The sequence below is a fragment of the Leptodactylus fuscus genome, chromosome 5 (assembly GCF_031893055.1).
Source record: "Leptodactylus fuscus isolate aLepFus1 chromosome 5, aLepFus1.hap2, whole genome shotgun sequence".
In the NCBI taxonomy this organism is placed as follows: domain Eukaryota; kingdom Metazoa; phylum Chordata; class Amphibia; order Anura; family Leptodactylidae; genus Leptodactylus; species Leptodactylus fuscus.
The window spans coordinates 7,139,412-7,155,134 of record NC_134269.1 but is presented as its reverse complement, the minus strand read 5'-3'; the positions used below and the strand labels follow the sequence as shown (position 1 = coordinate 7,155,134).

The 15,723-nt window shown below is 45.9% G+C and overlaps 1 protein-coding gene across 1 annotated transcript; it reads right to left on the bottom strand.

Moving 5' to 3' along the window:
- Window positions 1-273: 273 nt before the first annotated feature.
- Window positions 274-1,215, bottom strand: LOC142202472 (olfactory receptor 5G9-like). Its single transcript, XM_075272601.1, has one exon. The coding sequence runs from the start codon at window positions 1,213-1,215 to the stop codon at window positions 274-276; it is 942 nt and encodes a 313-aa protein (XP_075128702.1).
- Between the last annotated feature and the right edge of the window lie 14,508 nt (window positions 1,216-15,723).

Here is a 15,723-nt window from a genome sequence, read left to right as displayed (position 1 = left end):
TGACTAGAAGTTTATGGGACTTCACACCTGTCTACAGTTCATTCTAAAATTATATATAATCATCTGGAATTGTACCATTATGTGGCTATAAAACCCTCCAGTCCAAACCTTGAACAGCAGCTGTAAACTATTATCCCCTACAACAATTAGATGAATGTCTACATAATATAAACTAAATGGTAGAAGTCCAGGTCTCATAAGCCATGTGACCCTTAATACAAAAGTGAATAACCATTCAGTGTGGTCTTCATATGACTCAAATATTTTGTCTTCTCAATCCTTTTGATAGACCCGACTCATCATTTTCTGCATAGCTCTCTTCATCTCGTTGTTGCTCAGGCTGTAGATAATGGGATTCAACAATGGGGTCACTACTATGTACAACAGGGATCTGTATTTATCAATATAAGATGTGCTCTCATCAGATCGACCTATGTATACTGTGATCAGGGTTCCATAATATATGCAGACTGTGGTCAGGTGGGAGCTACAAGTGGAGAAGACTTTTCTTTTACCATAAGCCAAAGAAATTTTAAGGATGGCGAAGAAAATACAACAGTAGGTCACAATGATAAAAGCAAACGGGCAAAAAATGATCAAGATGCAGAGAACAAAGTCTTGCCATAAGAAAATAGAAATGTCTGACGTGGTCAATTCTATAACTGGTCCAAGGTCACAGAAGAAGTGGTCAATGGAATTCAAGCCACAGAAGTTAAACTGGATGACAACAAAAAACTCACTTAATGTTAACACAATGACAATAAACCACGAACCGACAACAAGCAGAAGGCAAAGATCTGGACTCATCAGTGAAGAATAACGTAATGGATGGCAAATGGCCAAATATCGATCATAAGACATGACGGCAATGAGCAAACATTGAATGAAACCAAATATGCCGAACAAAAACAGTTGCATTATACAACCCCAAAAGAGTAAGATACCCTCATCAAGAAATATTATGCCCAACATCACGGGGACAATGGTGGTGGTGAGTAAGACATCGGCTGTGGATAAATGTTTCAGAAAGTAGAACATTGGGGTCTTCAGGTGGTCAATAGTGGTCACTAATAGGATGATGAGAAGGTTTCCGGCCAGTATAAATATGTAAGTCAAGAGGAACACAATGAATAGAAGAGGTTTGTATTTGTGTAGACCTCGGAATCCAAGAAGACGTATCTGAGTGACTTGTGTCTGGTTCTCCTCACACATCATTAATATCTTGATCAAAATCCAAGAATTGTTTCTTCTAGAAATTGTGAATATTTAAGCAGAAAATATCTAAAATGAAATGAATTGTATAAAATGAAGATATTAGATTGTCAGGGTCGTAATCGACAGCACGGGTCAATCAGCCAGGTCAAATCAGTATTAACATGTGTGCACCGTCGCTTTAAGAAATGAATCAGACTCAATCGGCTTCAGAACTTTAGCTCATGCCATATCATTGCCTCGGCTAGCACTGAACTGACTTTATTTCACGTCACACATAGTTATACAGGAAAGGAAAGGGTTAATGCATAATATAACATGAAATTCTTCTGACGTCCCAGAACTGCACACTTCTGATTGGCTCTTGATCTTGACGCATAGCAGGTTGTAGTCTTGGTTACAATCTAAGGAATTCAGCAAACCGGGGAGTCGGCGCCATCTTAGATACACTCTTTGTTCCAAAGCTGATTTCTTTAGTAGCAAGGAAAAATTAGTATTTGTAACACACAACATGTATAATATAAAAGTATAAAAATATTGATTCATGATCTCAGATCTGACAAGATAGCAGTGCATGTTCTAGTTACTAATGGTTCCCCTTAGGAGTTCCTCACAAGAGGATTTTCAGCCAAGATGAAACATACTAACGTTGTGGTATCCTCTACGTAAATGGTGAATTTGACAGATGTTCATGTTTTTATAGTGTCAGACAAACAAGAAAAATTCCCCAAGGATCCCGACATAATGATCCTATTGAAGGAACGGAGTAAACAGTTGAGACTGGAGGTTACATTAATTGATAGTTTGCTCATTAGGAGACGCTTGTTATGGCCTAATATTCTACGCAATGTAATAACGGTCTATCAGTCTCTTGCAACAGGTCTATCAAATATATCCTTACCTTATCCTTTTTTTCTCATACCTACCTATTGTTGGAAGTCCTTGTTGGTCCAGAGGCCGGTCTAGCACCCCATTGTACTACGGCGAAAGTGGTAAGCGGCAGTCACTTACTTTTTGTTATTGATTGGAAGTCCAGGATTAAGTCACAGTTTAGCACACACCATTGTTCCTATCTCTCCCCATACACAATCTTTACCCATACAAGAAAAAAAACAAAATTTCCCACAGCCCTATATATGGCAATAAACTGGATACCCATCTCTACTGTAGCAGTACGACTGGTTACTCTTAATCATGTAGTCACTTTTGGTTATGACTTTCTGGCCAAGTTTGGTCTCCACTGGTTTCATATTGATGACCTATTTTTTATGCTGTAGTATTATTAGTATGTCCAAACCCCCCTTTCCTTGTACAAGAATCACACTATATTGTCATTGCAGGTATCTGTGATACAATGTCATACAATGGAATACACATTTGACATTAAACTATAAACATGCAACTATCTCTGACCTCTACTAGAGATTATGGGACCAGTAGCTGGGCAGAAGTCTCCTATCAGATATTTAGAGACCAAAGAAAGAACACAAGACATAGTGCGGCACATCGCCAACTGGTTAAAAAGAGGACAAAGTGTGGCCAAAGTGGCCAAAGAGAAGACATAGTGGGTACAACTTCAATGGTCAACGAGTAGACATAGTGGGCACAACTTCAACTGGTAAAAGAAAGATGGTGGGGGCGTAGCCTTACATGGGAAAGCCTAATCTGAACTCCATGTATAGCCATCCACATCAAGTTCTGAGGGGGGCCCCAATACCACCAGGCACCTGATGTGTATATTTCTAATTCTTTCCTCCCACTGGGGGATACATAGTATAGCTCCAATAGCGAGCCGATGATGCTGGCAACTGCAATTACTCCTGATGCCGAAAGTTCTCCCATTGCAGCAATGCAGTTTGCACTCTGTATTACTGCAACCAGCACACAGATACAGCGCAAGACTCTACCACTCTTCTACTAAAAGTGTCTTCGGCTAACATTCTCTCGGACCACGCTCCTGTTACTTGTTCCCTAACTCTCTGACCACCCTCTCCTTGCACTAACTCATGGAGATTTAATGAGTTGCCCTTGCAGGATGCTCAGTGCTTAATGGATCTTAGACTTGCCATTACCAATTTTGCTCAGGATTACCTGCATGATGAAACCTTTCTGCCTATGCAATGGGAGATCTTGAAATGTGTTTTTTGTGGATTCTGATCAAACACGGTGATAGACTGTAGCATGAGGCAGGTGTGATATTTCAATCCTTCCTCAAGACACTGAATGATCAGGAGACTCAACATAAGCAATCTCTCCATTGTCCAAATCTCACAGACCTGACGATGACCTGTCACCTGATCAGATCCCTTCTCGAATATAAGCAACATTGACTCCACCAACTTAGTCAACCCTCATTCTTTGAATTTGGTAACAAGGCTGAGCACCTTTTGTGGTTAGGAATAGGCGCACTGCCCAACATGTATTGTTCATTAAAAAGCATCAAAGCCACACATCCTACTTAACAATGGACATAGCATTTGTTTTCCGAGACTACCTTAATTCCCTCTATAATTAACCCCTACCCCATAAATGCACTACTTAGTCAAACCCCCCTCCCAACTGAATGTCTGGAGGAGAGAAAGTTTTACCAGCAACTTAGTAGTGGATTCTTTACAGTAAGAACAGTGAGGCTCTGGAACTCTCTGCCCCGGGAAGTGGTGATGGCGGATTCATTGAACACGTTCAAATAGGGCCTGGATGTCATTCTCGAATAGAACAATATTACGGGTTAGGGACTCTAGATTTTAAGGACACGTTGATCCAGAGTTTTATACTGATTACCAGATTGGAGCCAGGAAGGAATTTTCCTCCTCTGAAATGGGGCAATTGGCATAAGCCTCATGATTTTTTTTTTGCCTTCTTCTGGATCAACACTGTAGGGATTGTAGGGTTATAGGATGGACTTGTTGGACTGATGTCTTCATCCAACCTCATCTACTATGTAAGAATACATTAAGAACACGGCCTTTCCTACTTTGCCTACTTTCTCGTTAGATGACGCCGCCTCTCCAGATGCCCCGTTCTCCCCTAAAGAGATGGAGATGGGTATAACTGAACTCCCAAGTAGTTAAAGCCCAGGACCAGACTGGTACACTGCATGATTTTATAATGTCTTACAATCTGAACTTTTCTTTCTACTTCTGTAAGCCTTTAATACTGTTTACCATGCTGTACTATTCCCCCCATTCCTTTGTCCATGTCCATATCACTGAAGGACCATACTGAAGGAGGGAAAAGACCCCCAACTTTTCCTTAGGTGTAGACAAATACGGATGCCAAACTGTTAACAAAACTAATTGTCAACAGACTGCACCATGATATAATTTCCCGGATCCATCCTGATCTGGTAGGCTTTACCCATCATAAAGAGGCATGTGATAATACCCTGAAGGCCTTTTCTTCTATCCATTACTCTAAACATTGGCAGAGCATAGAGGTTACAGCAGCCTTAGGAATCCATACAGTAACCCAGTGGCGGATGTTTAAATTTCAGCAGCGTGAGGAGGCCATATAGTAACCCAGTGGCAGAATGCATAGATCTTAGCATGCTTATAAGGACATACAGTGACCCAGTGACAGAGTGAGGAAATTGCAGCTGCGTAAGGAGGCCACACAGTGATCCAGTGGAAGAGTGTGAAGATTGCAGAAGCCTTATGAGGCCATACAGAGACCCAGTGGCAGAATACGGAGGTGGCAGCAGCGTGAGGAGGCCATACAATGGATCATTAAATCTTCTGCATCTGGCAGCAGATTTATAGTATCACTTGGTCACTATATGGCCTCATAAGGCTGCTTCAATCTCTACACTGTGCCACTGGGTTACTGTATGGCCTTAGATGGCTGCTGCCAAATCCGTACTCTATAAACGGGTCACTATATGGCCTCATAAGGCTGCTGCAATCTCAACACTCTGCCACTGGGTCACTGTATGGGCACTCATATACCATCAACCTTGCGCTGCAGTGGGAGATTGGCCTCACAACATAGGCTGATATGCAATGTTTCCACCATTTGGAATTTAACCTTCCATATATTTGATCGACTATATGAACAAAGACAATTCAATAAACAATTTATTGATGATCCAAGCAGACAGAGGTATTCCCCTGTGTAGCTTTAATGTTATGTCCTCCTAACATTGCTGCCACCTTCTCACACTGTCACTGGGCACTGTATGGCTTTCCCATTGTTGCTGATGCCTCCTCACTCTGCCACTGGGTGACTGTATGGCCTCCTCACGCTGCTTCCACCTCCACACTTTGCCACTGGGTTACTGTATGTCCTCTTAAGGCTGCTGCAACCTCCATACTCTGTGACTGGGCACTGTATGGCCTTCCCATTGCTGCTGCCACCTCCCCACTCTGCCTCTTGATCACTGTATGGACTCCTATTGCTGCTGCAACCTCCATACTCTGCTACAGGCCTGGGCTTTAACTACTTGAGAGTTCAGTTAACCCATCTCCATTACTGTAGGGGAGAACGGGGCAACCAGAGAAGAAGAAGCATCTGTCGAGAAAGTAGGCAAAGTAGGAAAGGCCGTGTTGCTAATGTATTCTTACATAGATACATAGTAGATGAGGTTTAATGAAGACATCAGTCCAACAAGTCCATCCTATAACCCTACAATCCTTACAGTGTTGATCCAGAAGAAGGCAAAAAAACCCATGAGGGTTATGCCAATTGCCCCATTTCAAGGGAAGAAAATTCCTTCCTGGCTCCAATCTGGCAATCAGCATAAAACCCTGGATCAACGTTTCCTTAAAATCTAGACCCCTTAACCCATAATATTGTTCTATTCGAGAAAGGTATCCAGGCCCTTTTTCAACGTGTTCAGTGAATCCACCATCACTACTTCCCGGGGCAGAGAGTTCTGTACCCTCGCTGTTCTTACTGTAAAGAATTCCTTTCTATGTTGCTGGTCAAACATTCTCTCCTCCAGACATTAAATGAGGAGGGGGGTTTGAGGAGGGGGGGAACAAGAAACATGAGCTTGGTCAGAGAGAAAGTTAGCTGAGGACACTTTTAGTAGGAGAGCGGTAGAGAGGTGCACTGTATCTGTTTGACGTGCTGGCTGCAGCAATACAGGGTGCAAAACTACATTGCTGGAATGAGAGAACTCTCGGCATCAGGAGCAATTGCAGTTGCCAGCATCATCGGCTCACTATCAGAGCTATACTATGTATCCCCCAGTGGGAGGAAGGAATTAGAAATATACACATCGCATGCCTGGGGGTATAGGGGCCCCCCTCAGAACTGGATGCAGAAGGCTATATATGGAGTTCAGATTAGTTTTTCCCATGTTAGGCTACATTCCCACCATCTTTCTTTAACCACTTGAAGTTGTGCTCACTATGTCTTCTCTTTGACCACTTGCCAGACTGAAAACACTTTCCATGCCTGGCCCAAGTTTTCAACTTGGTGGTGCAAAGGTTTTTAAAAACCTACCCCGTTGTGTCTGAGATACTGGTGAAAGTGCGGCCACTTTCATAAGTCTATAGTAGCCGCTGCTAGCCTGAAAACCCTCAGAGCACACTCCTGTCAGCTTCGCACCGTTGAATGACAGAGGAAGAGGAGGAGGAGGATGAAGTGGCAAATGATGTCACTGTCACACACGAGGCTAGCGGGGAAGTTCAGTAAATCCCATTGCTTCAGTGTGGATGGTGTGAAGGGGAGGAAGAAGAGGATGAAATGGAGAGTGACACTTCCGGTGGGGGCAGTGAAGTCATGCCAAGTAACACTCTGGCACACATGGCTGACTTCATGTTGTGCTGCTTTTCCAGTGACAAAGGCATAGTTCACATCATGGAGAGCAACCAATACTGGAATTTTGCAATCCTCGACCCCCAGTATAAAAATAACATCTTGTCTTTCATTCCGGTAGAGGGAATTGGTGATCTTGGCGAGGGGGTGCCAGTATGCCCACAAGTGAGCCTTTTTGGTGGGAGAGAGTGTACACAAAGAACCACAAATGTCACTTACTGAGCGACTCTTCTACTTCTAATTTCATAATAGAACCTGCGTGTCTGTTTTCTTTTGAGTTCAAATTTGATTTCTGCACCTGCATTTTTAGTTGTTGCCAGCAGAGTTTACAGTGTCAGACCCTTTACGTGACTTCAGCCTTACACCAGCAGAGTTTATTTTTTTTCCCCTTTCTGTGAATTCAGCCTTGCATCAGCAGATATATGGCGTTTATCTACTACCATATATACCAGATGACAGTATACAGGTTTCTTCTCACCCCTATGGGACAGGTATAAACTGTATACCAGTGGTATGGAATTTCAGCCCTAAAAAATGCTTTTGTGAAATTTCTGCAGGATGAGTGTATACACTGATTAGAGAGGAGCAAACTCCGTTCGATCGAATAGGTATTCGATTGAATATCAGGCTGTTCGAGATAATCAATTCCAATCGAATACCACGAGGCAAATGTAGTAAAAATTTGTGTCCCCTCCCACCTTCCCTGGCGCTTTTTCTGCACCAATAGCTGTGCAGGGGAGGTGGGACAGGAACTACAACAATGGAGGCATTGAAAAAAAAAAAAGCCATTGGCTGCCGAAATCAGGTGACCTCCGATTTGTAAGAATAGTGGCCGCCATGTTCGTCTCATTTGCGACTTGGAGATATAAGGACAGAGATCTGCTGAGGGCTAGAGAGGGATTAGCTTCTGCTAGGCAGGAAATCTGAAGAACAACAACAACTCTTTTCAGAGCTATACACTGCAGGGAGAGAAGTCCATATACGCTCAGTCCAGATATCCACGGTGTGTACCCCCAAACACCTAAGTGGTATACACAGCATTTCAGTCAGGCTATACAGTGTTGGCCAAAAGTATTGGCCCCCCTGCAATTCTGTCAGATAATCCTCGCTGTCTTCCAGAAAATGATTACGAGCACAAACTCTTTGGTAATATCTTCATTTATTTTGCTTGCAATGAAAAAACACAAAAGAGAATGAAAAAAAGTCAAATCATTGATCATTTTACACAAAACTCCGAAAATGGGCCTGTCACGGGATGGTTAGAGTCTATACTATAGGCAATGTGTAATATATATTTCATGTGGAATGTATTCTCTAACCTGTTGTAAACATCAGTGTGTAGTTGGCTGATTCGGGTCTAGTGTGTTAGCACATTGTATGCAAATCCCTCTAACTAGTGAGGACCAGTGAGGACAATGGGTGGAGATAATCTGATCAGTGTCTCCAAGAAGATGTTGGACTGTGCATTGTTCAAAAGAGACAGGGAGTCTGCTCTCCTTGGTATAGGTGAGGGGGGAAGGATCTGTGACTCAGCCCTTCCCACCCACAGATAGAGGAAGTAACAGTTTAGTATATAGTTGTAGCTTGCAGTTAGTATGTGTTAGCCGGCCTGTGCACAGCTCTGTAGAGAGCCAGAATTTAGTTACAGGACCAAGGAACCAAAGCTATCATTGGATTGTGACTTCTGTGGACTTATTGTTATTACGGTTGATGTGACCGCCGCCGGCTTCTAACTTTGTGGATTACAATAAATTGCTGTTGTCTCCCGACCTCTTGCGTCCGTGTTGATTCAAAAGACCTTCCGGAGGAAGACGTATACCTTTGCTCCGTGACAACTGGTTGGCAGCGGTGGGATCAACAGCGGACAGCGAGATGGACTACAGCAGCCCAGCGATTAATGGAGCCACAACCTCAGAATACAGGAACTGGACTATGGCAAGTCTACAAGTAAGAGCCCGGGAACTAAACCTGAGTTACCAGGGAAGAACGAAAGAGCAACTGATCGAGGCACTGGAGGAGATGACCCTGCAAAGCGACCATGAGGAGGGCTGCCCCCAGGAGACTGGAGAGATACGGGAGTGGCAGGTACAGACCCAAAAGAGCAGATGGGTTGTTTTGTATGAGGAGGAATTGGCAGTGCTGGGGCTAGGAGCAACTGCAGAGCAAAGGAGTAGAGCATTACAGAGGGCTCAGGAAACGGAGAAGGAGGAACAGAGAATGGCGTATGAAAAGGAAAGAATGGCGCATGAAATGCGAATGGCTGAGATAACTGCACGGAATTATAATCAAACGTCGACCCCCAGCCCAACAGTGAGAGAACCACCATATGTCTCCCATAAACACTTCAAGACCTTTGATGAAGTGGCTGGGGATGTTGATGGATATTTTCAGGACTTCGAACACCAGTGCCGCCTGATGGAAGTCCCAGAGAAGGATTGGGTCCGGTATCTGGTGGGGCACCTACGAGATGGGGCTGCGGAAGCTCTCAGAGCCATGGACCCTAGTGATCAGCGGGACTATGAGGCCATTAAAAGAGCGGTGCAGAATTATTATGCAGTCACTCCAGAGACCTACCGAGTTCAGTTCCGCTCTTTGTCTTACAATGGGGGAAGCTCCTTCCACATGTTCGCCCACAAGTTGAAGCAAGCATGCAAGCGCTGGCTAGAAGGAGAGGAGGCTGTCACAGTCGATAAGATCCTCCAAGTCATACTTAAGGAACAGTTCTTTTCCCAGTGCCCCGCTGAGATCCGTGAGTGGGTGCTGGAACGGAACCCAGCCACAGTTGAGCAAGCTGCTTCTCTTGCAGATGAGGGCCTGACCATCAAGCCGCAGTGGAAGAGGTTGTTTGCAGAGGAGCGGAAAACTACCACAGTCCGCCAGACACCCTTCAGCCAGCCACCCACCTTTCGTGCCCGGCCTCAGGATTACAATTCCCCCTCTACCCTTGCCCCAGCCCATTGGCCTCCAGCTATGAACAACCCTGTCCCTAGACAACGACCTACTGGAAGAATGCTAGAGCGCAGATGTTTTGGTTGCGGGCAGCCTGGACATTTGCAAGCTAGTTGCCCTGTTAACATGGGGGCACGGGCCACCGTGGCATCTCGGCCTATTCACTACCTGGGAACCACCCCTAGGACAGAAAGTTTGGCCCCATTTCCAGATGACTCCATGAATGACCCATCTGTTCCACCTCCAGGGGTCTATGGGATTCAGCCTTCCGCCACACATCCCGCAAACCTTCAGAGGAAGCACTTGCAGGAGGTCCTACTGGATGGCCGAACAGTTGTTGGATTCAGGGACTCGGGAGCTTTCCTAACGGTAGCGGACCCCCGAGTTGTGCGACCCGAGGCCCTAGAGGAGGGCCCTGGCATTTCTATCAAGTTGGCAGGGGGTACTCAAAGACGTATTCCTAAAGCTACCGTGGAACTCGACTATGGTTATGGACCAAAACGATGCACAATTGGTGTGATGAGCGGGCTGCCGGCCGATGTTCTGTTAGGCAACGATGTTGGAAATCTACAGTGCCACTTTGTGGGAGCAGTGACCCGAAGCCAAGCTCAGGGAGAAGCCAGCATGGATCCACCGGATTTTCTGACAGATGCCAGCCCTTCAACCCTACAACTTTACCATTCAGCACCGCCGAGGGAACCAACACCAGAACACAGATGGGTTATCCCGGCAGGAGGACATATGAGCTATAGAGACTGATGTGCATTCCCCAATTTACCTGTGTAGGCCAATTGTGTCATGCACATGTTTTGAGAGGGGGAGGGGTTGTCACGGGATGGTTAGAGTCTATACTATAGGCAATGTGTAATATATATTTCATGTGGAATGTATTCTCTAACCTGTTGTAAACATCAGTGTGTAGTTGGCTGATTCGGGTCTAGTGTGTTAGCACATTGTATGCAAATCCCTCTAACTAGTGAGGACCAGTGAGGACAATGGGTGGAGATAATCTGATCAGTGTCTCCAAGAAGATGTTGGACTGTGCATTGTTCAAAAGAGACAGGGAGTCTGCTCTCCTTGGTATAGGTGAGGGGGGAAGGATCTGTGACTCAGCCCTTCCCACCCACAGATAGAGGAAGTAACAGTTTAGTATATAGTTGTAGCTTGCAGTTAGTATGTGTTAGCCGGCCTGTGCACAGCTCTGTAGAGAGCCAGGATTTAGTTACAGGACCAAGGAACCAAAGCTATCATTGGATTGTGACTTCTGTGGACTTATTGTTATTACGGTTGATGTGACCGCCGCCGGCTTCTAACTTTGTGGATTACAATAAATTGCTGTTGTCTCCCGACCTCTTGCGTCCGTGTTGATTCAAAAGACCTTCCGGAGGAAGACGTATACCTTTGCTCCGTGACAGGGCCAGACAGAAGTATTGGCGCCCTCAGCCTAATACTTGGCAGCACAACCTTTAGACACAATAACTGCGCACAACAGCTTCCAGTAACCAGCAATGAGTTTCTTACAAGGCTCTGCTGGAATTTTAGGCCATTCTTCTTTGGCAAACTGCTCCAGGTCCCTGAGATGTGAAGGGGGCCTTCTCCAAACTGCCACCAAGAGATCTCTCCCCCTCCCCCACAGGTGTTCTATGGGATTCAGGGCTGGACTCATTGCTGCCACTTTACAAGTCTCCAGGGCTTTCTCTCACCACCATTTTCTAGTGCTGACCTGAAGTGTGTTTTGGGTCATTGTCCTGCTGGAAGAGCCCTGACCTCTGAGGGAGACCCAGCTTTCTCACACTGGGCCCTACATGATGCTGCACAATGTGTTGGTCGTCTTCAGACTTCATAATGCCATGCACACGGTCAAGCAGTCCAGTGCCAGAGGCAGCAAAGCAACCCCAAAACAGATAGATCTTTGGTCTTCTTTCTTTTCTCCATGCTCAATGTGGTCACACAAGGACACAGGACAGAGGTGGAGTCAACTTTAATCCATTTCAACTGGCTGCAAGTGTTATTTAGTTATTGCCACCACCTGTTAGGTGCCTCAGGTAAATAACAGGTGCTGTTAATGACACAAATTAGAGAAGCATCACATGATTTTTCAAACAGTGCCAATACTTTTGTCCACCCCCTTTTTTATTTTTGGTGTTGAATTATATCCAATTTGGCTTTTTGACAATTCTTTTTGTGGTTTTCCATTGAAGACAAATGAAATGAAGAAAATACCAAAGAATTTGTGCTTGCAATCATTTTCTGGAAGAAACCGAGTATTATCTGACAGAATTGCAGGGGTGCTGAGGGGGCGGAGCCTAACCGTCAACACAGATGGACGTCTGAGCCTGCAGCTCCGTCTGTGAATCGGCCTTACCCACTCCAAACTTAACGAACAGCAGCACAAATGGGGAAGAACGGGCGAGACAAGAGCCAGGAGACCCCCGGTACACCCATCGGGAGGAATCAGCAGGGGGAAATGCACAAATTCTTCAAGAAGAAGCCGGCCCGGTCCCCGGCCTTGGCGCGCAAGATGGCGCAGGGGGAAGTGCAGGAGGAGTACACTGCCGAGGACTCGGATATGGAAAGCGTGACCAGCGCGGACAGGTCAGATACCAACTCTTCGGCTCTAGTTACTAAGTCCTTTATGCGCAAACTACGCTCACATACGGTAGCCCCGATTATGTCGGAATTAGCAGCCCTCAGGGAAGGCATGCAAAGCCTGGGGGGCAGAGTGTCGTCAGTGGAGTCGGCCTACTCGGCTCTCGCCACTCACTCCACCACCGTAGAACAGCATGTCGTGTTGCATCATGCCCATATTAATAGAGCAAGTGATATGTTAGAGGATTTGGAAAATCGAAACAGACGCAGAAACATACGTCTGAAGGGTCTGCCTGAATCCTACCCCCCGGAGGATTTGAGAGACAGTATGGCGTCTATCTTTGCATCTCTCCTGGGCCAGGAGAGGGCTGGGGCTATTCAAATTGAAAGAGTACACCGTGCTGTGCGGCCTAAACCCGCAACCACCGACCCGCCCAGAGATATTATATGCGGACTTTTGAATTCAGTAGACACTGTGGAGATTCTGACCGCGGCCAGGGCAAAGAGGCCGGTTCATTATGAACAATCAGAGTTACAACTTTATCAGGACTTGGCTCCGGTAACCCTATCTAAGCGGCGCATGCTGCGCCCGCTGCTAGAGGCATTGAAGGAGAAAGGCCTACAATACATGTGGTTGTTTCCATTTGGGCTGGCAGTCCTGAAACAGGGCCGCAGAATTGTGATACGCTCGCCTGCAGACCTTGAAGCCGCGTGGCCCCTGTTAGGCATCCAGCCTATTCCCATTCCCTCCTGGCAGGCACTCAATATGGACATAACTGCTTGGCCTTCGCTTCCCAGCATCACCGGGCCGGATCGCCCGTATAAGCCAAAGTCTCCCAAGGCAAGGAAGACACTTGTCCCCTGAACCCTGGATTATCAGGATCTTATACGACTTCACCCAGACCCTGGACTTCTCTTTTGGCACATCTTCGCAGTTTTTTTGAACTTGCGTTATGGCCCCATACCCAGAGCGTCTCAGTATTGCTTATATTTATGGTTTTCTTTATTCTCATGCTACGCCGGGTCTTAAGTCATATTTCACATACTGGCAGTGTTGGTGGCAGATTACTTGAAGCAATCTGATTTATACTAGTTCTTTGGCATTTTTATTGCTTAGTGTTATTGTATCCTTGGGGGGGGTTCCCGCCCGTGGCCCTGGGGTACCGAGGATGGGCCCCGTGGCCCCGGGTGGCCGCCCTTTCCCAGACCCTGCATTGCACACACGCAGCGGTTCAACCTGCCCAGCTTATATGGGTAGTGCGGGTATGTTTCGTGGGGCGCCTCAATCCCTAGTTTCCTATGTGAATAGCCAGTGATTGCGTCTGTCCTTATCGGGCATGTGCAGATTTTGGGATCTTCTGGTCTGCTAATTGTTACGCCGGTAATATGTGTCCTTCATGCTCTCTCTGTTTTCCCCCCTCAACTCATTCCCCCCCCCCCTCCTCTGCCTCTTATGCCTACTTCCAGGGTCTCCTACCCTCTATGCTATGTGTCCACCCCCTCTTTAACTGCTCCCCCCTTTTCACCCTCTTTGTATAGTTATCTATCTCCTGTTTGGAGTGGTCGGCCGATGACCACGATTGGACTTTATCTCCTACCTCCGTTTAGCTGTCGTTTGGACAGTGTTTTGCATAGCTAGCGGATATCAGGCTTGCCGCTGCTATAATACGCATAATTTGACTGCTATTGTTTTATATTGTTGATTGCTTTTCACATTAAACTGTGGTTGTTATTTGCAGTGAGAACCACTTCTGTCATTTGCAATTTCTCGCTCTTTTTTTACTGACTACCTCTAGTTGTGCCCTCCTCCCCCTCTTGATCACCCTCTCCCAACCTTCCCTCCCCCCCCTCCCCTACGTGTTCCCTTTACCTGGGCCTTTAACATCATACCTCCCTGACCCTACGCCGGACTCATGGCTAAACTAGTGTTCACATCCTATAACACTAATGGGATGAACTCTCCCAATAAACGTTCTCAAATCTTTACAATCCTCAAACGGCTCTGCACGAATGTTGCTTTCCTACAGGAGACTCATTTTAAATCTGGTTCCATTCCCAGACTCCCTACTAATGCTTTTCCTTTAGATTTCCACTCCACGAACTCGATTAAACACACATGCGGAGTCTCCATATTGTTTCACAGCTCAGTCCCGTTTCAATGCACACAGACTTATGAGGACCCGGAGGGCAGAGTCCTTTTATTAAAGGGCACGATAGCTTCCCAGGCGTATACGTTTGCGAATGTATACGCCCCTAACAAGGGCCAAGTAGGTTGGCTTCTGTCGGTGTTGAAGGTATTAGAGCTGTTTGCTGAGGGCCAGCTGATCCTAGCGGGGGACCTAAATGTCACTCTCACTCCAGCCTTAGATTCCTCTTCGGGGGTCTCCTCCATATCCCAGAAGGCGCTTGGTAAACTAAATCAGGCACTGTCAGAGGCAAATTTGGTAGACCTGTGGCGCACACACAATCCCTTATTGAGAGATTACTCATTTTACTCCAACCCTAGAAAATCGTACCAGAGACTGGACTACATATTTTTGTCCAAATCTATGGTCTGTAACTCCCTGGACTCACGTATTGACTTGATTTCGGTTTCGGACCACGCCCCGGTTTGGACGGCTTTGACTCTTGATCGGCTCCCTAGACAAGATTGGAATTGGCGCCTAAACGAAGCCTTGTTAGACAGAGCAGACTTTCACGCAACGGTTAAACGTCACCTTGATATGTACTTTGAGCTGAACGCGAACCCGGACACTTGCCCCGTGATTACATGGGAAGCCCATAAATCTGTTATAAGAGGAATTTTCATTTCCCTCGCTTCCAAGGCTAAGAAGGAGTCGCGGGAAAAAATGGACTCCCTCCTCTCTGAGATTGCGAAAATAGAACGCCTCAGAAAATTAAGCACTCAACGCCCACTACACGACAAATTGTTCAAGCTGAGAGAGGAGCTTAGAGACCTAATAAACGTACGTACAGCAAAGCAGTTTCTACACTTCCAACATAAACTTTACGCTCACGGGGATAAGAGTGGGAAATTGATGACGTCCCTGATTAAGAAGAGGAAAGCTAAATGTTTCATTTCAAAAATCAGAGATCAGACAGGTGCTTCCCATACTTCTACCCCAGATATCACTTCCGCCTTTCTCACATTTTATTCCTCTCTATACAACCTTAATGCCGAAGATTCACCCTCTGACACAGAGGATAAGGCGA